Source organism: Lygodium microphyllum, chromosome 23 (assembly GCF_053477565.2).
Source record: "Lygodium microphyllum isolate KBCC chromosome 23, Lygodium_microphyllum_v1.1.10, whole genome shotgun sequence".
In the NCBI taxonomy this organism is placed as follows: domain Eukaryota; kingdom Viridiplantae; phylum Streptophyta; class Polypodiopsida; order Schizaeales; family Lygodiaceae; genus Lygodium; species Lygodium microphyllum.
In genome coordinates, this window is record NC_141157.1 from 28,803,920 (window position 1) to 28,812,671 (window position 8,752).

Below are 8,752 nucleotides of genomic sequence, written 5' to 3' on the forward strand. Positions count from 1 at the left end.
TTGGGTTAGTTCTAGCATTTCATATTACTTAGCTACATGCTAGTGGGTTTGAGTCTTGATTGTCCCAATCATCCACCAATTTGTGCTAGGTGTTGAGGCTCGGATTACACCTTAATACTTTAGTATGCATGTCGGTGTTTAGTTTATCATATGTAACGCAACCTTCAAATGCCACCAGATGTAGTGTGAAGGGTGGCAGCTACCTTGATGTACCCCTTTTTGTATATTTTTGCATCTATCTTCAATTGAAATAAAAGATATTTAGGATAGTCCCCTATGGGGGTTGCTGATTTGCTGATTTCATATTTCTATCTTTGTCTCCCGAAAATTTTATGCCATTAACTATGATTTCTCAATTTAGGAAACAATCAAGTAGTATGTTTCAAGATAGTATATTAATGTATACGACTATGTTGTATACTTCATGTTTGTATAAGGTTCCTAAAAATTATGTGTTGTTTATGGTTGTTTTTCCTATCAATAAGTTGTAAGTAGTGATATGGATATTTTAAGTAAATTGTTATTTGTATTGATTATGATAGGCCATAACAAGACTAAAGGGCTTGTAGCCCATGATCCCTATTTACATTATAACCTAGGGAGATTAAGGGGACCACATGTCATTTTACAAGAGGATACCACATGGCATGACATGCACATCGATACATGGCATGACATGCATGCTGACACATGGATGTTGGCATTAGTGATGACATAAGCAATGATACTGATATTTTCCAGGATCTTCTAAAAACCTTTTATGGGGTTGTTTCATGTGAACCAAGGGATGTCCTTGCTTGAGCATTCGTTATAGGGAAGTTCACCTATTTATCGTGTTGGAGTTTAGGGTTTTGAAAAAGGGAGAAAGGGGGTGCTCGAGGGGGGGGGGGGGGGGATGGATGGGGGGGGATTTATGGTTAAGGGGTTCGCACTAGAATTTTTAGATGGTGAGGTCCAAATGGGGTAGAAGCTCGAGGGCTTACGTAGACTTTGTAGTGGGGATGGGAGTGGAAGGAGGGAGCATTATGACTTATAGAAGGGGGATCTCTATGTTATGTGCCTGTTGCTCAAGTTAGACTACGTATTGCTGGATTTGGTTTTGGCATGGGGGTAGATATTGGGGGGTGGATTGTAGTGGGGATGGGAGTCGAAGGAGGGAGCATTATGACTTATAGAAGGGGGATTTGGTTTTGGCATGGGGGTAGATATTGGGGGTGGAATTAGGATGAGAGAGAGAGAGAGAGAGAGAGAGAGAGAGAGAGAGAGAGAGAGAGAGAGAGAGAGAGAGAGAGAGAGAGAGAGAGAGAGAGAGAGAACCTAATCCCCTAAAAGTCATAACCCTCGATAATTAAAATCCTAACGCCCCAAAACAATAATCTCTTGTTCCAAATACCATAAGCCTCCAAAATTGCAACCTCACCTTGAAAATGTCCACATGTCATTTTACAAGAGGATACCACATGGCATGACATGCACATCGATACATGGCATGACATGCATGCTGACACATGGATGTTGGCATTAGTGATGACATAAGCAATGATACTGATATTTTCCAGGATCTTCTAAAAACCTTTTATGGGGTTGTTTCATGTGAACCAAGGGATGTCCTTGCTTGAGCATTCGTTATAGGGAAGTTCACCTATTTATCGTGTTGGAGTTTAGGGTTTTGAAAAAGGGAGAAAGGGGGTGCTCGAGGGGGGGGGGGGGGGGGATGGATGGGGGGGGGATTTATGGTTAAGGGGTTCGCACTAGAATTTTTAGATGGTGAGGTCCAAATGGGGTAGAAGCTCGAGGGCTTACGTAGACTTTGTAGTGGGGATGGGAGTGGAAGGAGGGAGCATTATGACTTATAGAAGGGGGATTTGGTTTTGGCATGGGGGTAGATATTGGGGGGTGGATTGTAGTGGGGATGGGAGTCGAAGGAGGGAGCATTATGACTTATAGAAGGGGGATTTGGTTTTGGCATGGGGGTAGATATTGGGGGTGGAATTAGAGAGAGAGAGAGAGAGAGAGAGAGAGAGAGAGAGAGAGAGAGAGAGAGAGAGAACCTAATCCCCTAAAAGTCATAACCCTCGATAATTAAAATCCTAACGCCCCAAAACAATAATCTCTTGTTCCAAATACCATAAGCCTCCAAAATTGCAACCTCACCTTGAAAATGTCCAACCCCCCCCCCCCCCCCCCCCCCCTACACACACACACACACACACACACACACACACCCCTCCTAACCTCACTTCAATCTTAATTCTCTTGTTTACAAGTTGCATAATTGTTTGTGGTGATTTGCACAAGTGGTGGGTGTGAAGGACAAGCATGACAATGCTACTTCCTTTGCAAGGCGTTTCATGACAGCTTTGGTGCAATGCAAAACAGAGAATGTTCCTTGCACATGCGACGAATGGTGTGAAGGACAAGCATGACAATGCTACTTCCTTTGCAAGGCGTTTCATGACAGCTTTGGTTCAATGCAAAACAAAGAATGTTCCTTGCACATGCGACGAATGGATGCTCGTCGTAAGGAAGGCAAAATAAAACATCGAGAGAGTGAAAGTAATGGCCGACGAGGCTTTGGTTGGCCATAACCCTAGCATAGCATGTGGAAGGAGGAGTTGAGGAGCTCTCGAAGGCTAGGTCTTGACTCTTCCCTTTTGAGGGAAGTGAAAGAACAGTTCAAAAGTTAACCGACCTTAGGAATATTTTCCTTTTGGTGGGAAGATGGCGGCATTGGGGGGGTAAATTTCAAAGCAGACAAAAGCTTGCTTTCGGACTTTAATCTCTCTCTCTCTCTCTCTCTCTCTCTCTCTCTCTCTGTGTATCTGTCTTACTTTCTAATATCTATCTATCTCTCACACACAGTACAGTGACCAGTCCATCTTGCAGATCGACTCGCCATTGATCCGGAGCAGCGGGCGCCATTTTCGCGTTCGAACCCCTGGATCTACAGCTGTTGCTCCTCCAAACCAGAGCTTTGATGATGCTGGACATGACCGCAGGGCCTAGTCCCACCAAGGAGACATATCCTGACATAACCTACCCTTCCTGGCACCTGCGCTTTCTCTTCGGCCAATTTTGAGCGACCTTTCGTATCTTGTCGCGCTCGCATCCACGGCAGGGCTATTTTTGATTCTAGGTCTTGCACGGCCTCGCTGACGTCGTCCCTGCACCGGATTTTAGGGTTCGGAGCCGTTTTCCGGTCATGGACGTCCTCATGGCCGCTGCAGAACATTTGGCTCAGGAGGATGCTCCCGCATGCTCCAAGGCTGGTTCTGGCAAAGGCCCGGACGATGGTTTGCAGGAACTTGTAGAGCAGGGACAGGATTCCAAAGAGCACCAAGATGCAGCAGAGAATGCAGGCTCGTTTAGTAAAGCCGACTCTGCGAAAGGCACTATGAAGGTCTGTAAACGTTTGTTTTATGTCCGTGCGTTCTTTTAGTGGAGGCGTCGTTACGCTTGTCCCTGCATTTTAGCGGGGGCGTTGTTACACGGGCTTAACGCTGCATCTGTGGAGTAGAACGCAAGCACACAATTAGAATTGCACGATTGATTAGGTTTTGCACTGAATGTCACCAGAATTCTCTTTTCAGTAGGCAAGAAAATATTGTAAGCAGAGTCGTCTACCTTAGGCTTAGCTTAACGTGTATTTTTTTCACCTTTCCAGGCTGCGTTTGTTGAAGGCATAAGACAGAAGCACGAGCCCATGGAGCTCAAAGAGGAGCAATTTGAGAATATTCTGCTACAGCTTCACAGAGAGGCAGAGGTCTCCGAGGGTGCAGATTTAAAAAGCAGTAGTGTCTCCCTGCCCGATGTTGAGACATCAAGTGGTCAAGGTGGGGATATTTTCAAAGTGGGCGATTTAGTGTGGGCAAAAGTGAAATCCCATCCTTGGTGGCCAGGCCAGATATTTGATGCTGCTGATGCATCCAAATCTGCCAAGAAAGTGCAGAAACCAGGTAGGCATTTAGTGGCTTTCTTTGGTGATGGCACCTTTGGTTGGCTGCAGCAATCCCAATTGCTTGAGTTCAGGCCACACTTTGAAGAAAAAGTGAAGCAGACTACTATGAAAAGCTTTTGCAAGGCAGTCTCTGAAGCGTTGGAAGAGGTTTGCAGGCGTGCTGAGGTGGGGTCAAGCTGTTCCTGCAGTGGTGGTTTTTTACATTGTAGAAGCACATTCCCTGATGCAAATACAGGTATTCAGGAGATGGGTTTGAGGATTAAGCATCACTCAGACATTTCAATGAGCAAAGAAATGCTAAGTGGTGAGAGACTTGTAAAGTTTGTGAAAGCTGTTGCATGTTCACCTTTTGATCATTGGAGTTCCAGCCTTGAGGCTTCACAGCTGAGGGGATATGCACTTGCTATCCGCACCGGTCTGGCTAGCATTGGAAAGTCCAATTGTCTGAGTTCTGCAGTAAATATTGGTAGTTCAGGAAAGAGTAGATCAGGTTCAATCAAAAGAGAAGCTTTATCAGAAATTCTTCAGCAGGTTGAAGATAAAAAATCTAGGAAGGCCAACAATTACACAGATGATGTGCTGGCCAAACGTTCATCTGAGGATAAGTGCCGTTCCCCTATATTTGAAAATTCAAGAGTCTGCATTCAGGTACAGAAATCTGCTCTCAAGAGGAAGGCAACACATGGACCAGGAGATGAGATGCTTGATGATGACAAAGGTTGTGCCAGTTCCAGATGCAGTCATGATACAGGTCAGGAGGTGAAGGGGAACAAAAGAAGCAAGCAAGACCGGCTTGCTGGTTCTGGAGATGAACCCGATGTCAAATCAGAGAAGCAAACTGAAGGTGTAGCCAATGATACAGAAACATTGTTTGCACTAGGAGGCTTTAATACCAAGCTTTTGAAGAAAGCGAGGAAAGGAAGCTTGTGCACAGTTAAAGAGAAGGTTGGGTTGTCTATGTCTGTTAAGAAAGAAGATGATGACTGTAAATCAAAGGAGTTGCAAGGATCATGCACAGCTGAATTGGTGTCAAAAGGTACTGTAGAACACTCAGCACAATCAGATAACAAAGCATGGGAGGTGCAAGGGTCATGCACAGCGGAATGGATGTCAAAAGGTCTGCTGGAAAGTTCATTACAATCAGAACATGCTTTTGAGGTTAGCAGGGAGGTTAGCAATGCAGGTTTTTTGACCGATAAGAAGACAGCTGATGACTCAGGTGATTCTTGGATTGATGGAAAGTGTACTGATCCTTTTTCAGCAAATAGGAAAGAAAGTTTGCCAACTGCAGATTATGTGGAAAAGTTTCTGAATGCTGGCAGCCTGTCTGCATCTGATAGCCATGTTATGATGGCAAAATATTGTGCAGCATCTGATCATAGTCTTCAGGGTGTAGGAGGCAGGGATCTATCAGCTGCTATCTCACATGATGAAGTACATATTGATGCTGATGGCAAATGCCTGGAGCTGAATAAAGTTTCTGAGAACATGGGTAGAATTGCAGATGAGGAGAAGGAAGGCTTACACAAGGTCAAGTTGCAGTCAGTCACAATAAAGGTAAATGCTTTGGTGGAAGGTTCAGTTGGTGTTTCTGTGGACCAAAATGTAGTAAAGGAAGTTGTCAGTGCATTCTCAGAGTTAAAGGACGAAAAGCAAGATTTAGGAGGTTCATTACAGAGTCAGGACAGTTTTGCCAAAAATGAGGCTAGTAATATTCTGCTGAACCATCTACAGGGCTTAAAGTTGCTTGCAAAGGACCCATTTCACAAAGCAGCTATGGGAAAGAAGGTGGATGGGGCAATAACTGCTTTTATGAAGTTTCGTGATATGATATACCAGAAAAGTGCAGGATATACTGGACCAATGCGAAGGTCATTTGAACAAGATATTAGAAAGAGGACAGGTGCATTGCAGGATTTAAAGTTAGCAGTTTCCAAGTCTCAACATTGTCTGCAAGACTCGGTTTCAAGGAGCCCCAAGAGTGAGGTGCAAGAGCTTCTGCAAGCAGCACGGAAAAGGAAGTTAGAGGTTCTACAGGAGGCAGCTGCACGGAAAAGGAAGTTAGAAGTTCTGCAGGAGGCAGCTGAACAGCTGAAGAAGACTGAAGGTTCACAGGAGAGCCCAATAAAAATATCAAAACAGAGCTCAATGATCCCTTCTGCACCAAAAAGACCACAACTTCTTACTGTGGACTCCAATATTCAAAAGTCTACCGAACAGTTCCAGAACAGAAAGAACCCTGGACTCAGTGTGAACAGTCTTAAGGAATCTGATAACAGGCGACATACAGAGTCCCCGGTCGGCTTATTAATGAAATTTCCCCAAGATGTTGCACTGCCCTCTGAAGCTCAGCTTAAAGCAATATTTGCACGGTTTGGAGGACTACAAACCACTGGAGTTCGGGTGTTTAAGGATACAGCTTCAGCTCAGGTTGTTTTCAAGCATGGAAAGGATGCAGAAGCTGCATTGCACTATGCAAAGCGAAAACGTCTTTTTGGAGAGGCAGCTGTATCTTGTCGTTTGAAACAATTTCAACCACCATCAGTAAAAGTAAATCAGCAGTCCTCATTGTCAGCTGAGATGAAAGTCTTGGCCAAAGGTAGTGCCACGTCATCAGCAGAAATCAAAGCCTCTGTTAGAGCTGAGGAGAGCATTCCTCTGACATTACTGCACTTGCCTGAAAGAAGTTCTGTGCCAAATTTTACATTCTCCACTGAAAGAAATCCTGTGCTAAATCCTTTGTCCTCCAATGTTATTACTCCAGATTTTGCTTTAGATGTTATTGAGAACCCTACCAAGAGTAACTTGGCTTGTAAAGTAGCTTCTTGTAATCTGGACCCAAAGCCTACTGTAAACAAGGACATAGAAGATCAAATGATGAAGCTTCTGCAACAATTGGACGTGTTGGTCAACTTGTCATGTTAATTGAACAGGCTTCAGTCCTATCTCTCAGTTGTAATTGATTTGTATCAGGTCCTAAAGTAACGCGATTTGTGCGGGTAAATTTTTTTGTCTGAACAAAGCCCCAATCAAATCTTGCACCTCTCTCTTTTTCCAGGTCAAGTCGTGGTACAGTGTTGGGAGTCTACAAGCAGTGCAAAGAATCTTATGATTCTTATGAATTACCATGGTGACATTGCCTACATAAGCCAGTTAACAGTGTTTTTTTGTGATGGAGCACCAAAAGCTTGATCGATTGCATTCCAGAGGGGGTCCATATGATATGGAATGACGTTTTGAACTCTTAAAAGTATTAATACCAGTTTTATAATTCTACACAAAAGTGGCTTAGGGCCTATTTGAGTATATTCTGAAATAGCATATGCATCGAGTGTATTTGAAGTAGCATATGCGTGCAACGTTAAAATTTTCTGAGACTTTACTAGAAAAAAACATTTGAAGCAATTTAGGCTTGTTAAAAATCACATTTTCTTGAAACGTTATATTCTTGAACTTAGGTTGAAAATTGAGGCAGGTTGCAAACCAAGTGACAAAAGCCCACTATCGAAGTGTCTATTTAGGGGTTGGGTGTTCCATCTCCTCTGAGAGGATATGACTAGTGTACTTGATATAGTGGTAAAATCCTTGGCTATTTTTGGGTCAGGAGTCTGAATGCCTAAGCCCATAAATTCATCGAACCATGTTGTTAATGCTTAAGTTACGCATTTGGACGACTATCAAGGGTTACCTCCCTGGTCTTTCTAGGCGGGCACGTTTCACTTAGCTTTCTTGGCAAACCCGCCTGAAATTCAGAAGTGAATGGATGCCCAATACCCAACTACCAACTTCAACTTTTGTCATGTGAAATAAGTGAGGGTGGTTGAATAGGTCAGGTAAGTTACATGAGTCGCCTTAGTCGCAGGTCATGCAAGACTTATTAGTCACAAACGTCGACGGGCTAAGTAGATCTGCGTATTTAGCTGCCTAATAATCACGCCACAGGCAGCAGTTAACTGGCTGTGCCTCGCATCTGCTGACTTCCGCCTTCTTCTTCATGAACTTTGCTTCTTCTTGCTCGTGAGGTTGCTTCAGCTTCTTCTTCCCAATGACCAATGGAGGATGGGATGGGCCTCTCCTCTCATAGCATGCATCAATGCAGGAATGCTCGCTCGCATACATTAATGACCAATGAGGTTGCTTCAGCTTCTTCTTCCCAATGACCAATGGAGGATGGGATGGCCCTCTCCTCTGATACCATGCATCAATGCAGGAATGCTCACTCGCATACATTAATGACCAATGAGATTGCTTCAGCTTCTTCTTCCCAATAACCAATGGAGGATGGGATGGCCCTCTCCTCTGATACCATACATTCCTGCATCCCATCTCCTCTGATACCATACATCAATGCAGGAATGCTCACTTGCATACATTAATGACCAATGAGATTGCTTCAGCTTCTTCTTCCCAATGACCAATGGAGGATGGGATGGATCATGGCCCTCTCCTCTGATACCATACATCAATGCAGGAATACTCACTCGCATACATTAATGACCAATGGAGGATGGGATGGGCCTCTCCTCTTATAGCATACATTAATGCAGGAATACTCACTCACACTCAAGTCCCAATTCTCACTCACACTCACCTCACAATGATACAGGTGATGGAACAACTAGGTCTATAAATAGACAATGATGGACACTACTTAAGGTGTGCTAGTGTGCACCTTGCACAAATGCACAAATTGTATAGAATAGTGGGTGCCTAGGACAAAAGATCGGTGCGTGCCCCAAAATGCGCTTAGGCATTGTCTCAACACACTTGGATTCCTTAATGTGGAACTTGCAC

The 8,752-nt window shown here is 44.0% G+C and overlaps 1 protein-coding gene across 1 annotated transcript; it reads left to right on the top strand.

Annotated features, from left to right (window-relative positions):
• The first annotated feature begins 2,766 nt into the window (after positions 1–2,766).
• LOC148015996 (uncharacterized) lies at positions 2,767–7,166 on the top strand. Its single transcript, XM_087664148.1, has 2 exons — positions 2,767–3,400; positions 3,665–7,166. Exons 1-2 carry the CDS (start codon positions 3,203–3,205, stop codon positions 6,881–6,883), a joined length of 3,417 nt encoding a protein of 1,138 aa, XP_087520274.1. The 5' UTR covers positions 2,767–3,202; the 3' UTR covers positions 6,884–7,166.
• Positions 7,167–8,752: the final 1,586 nt, after the last annotated feature.

Coding starts and splice junctions, on each gene's coding strand:
- LOC148015996 (XM_087664148.1), top strand. CDS start 3,203: ATGGACGTCCTCATGGCCGCTGCAGAACATTTGGCTCAGGAGGATGCT. Junction 3,401..3,664: donor CTGCGAAAGGCACTATGAAG/GTCTGTAAACGT, acceptor TCACCTTTCCAG/GCTGCGTTTGTTGAAGGCAT.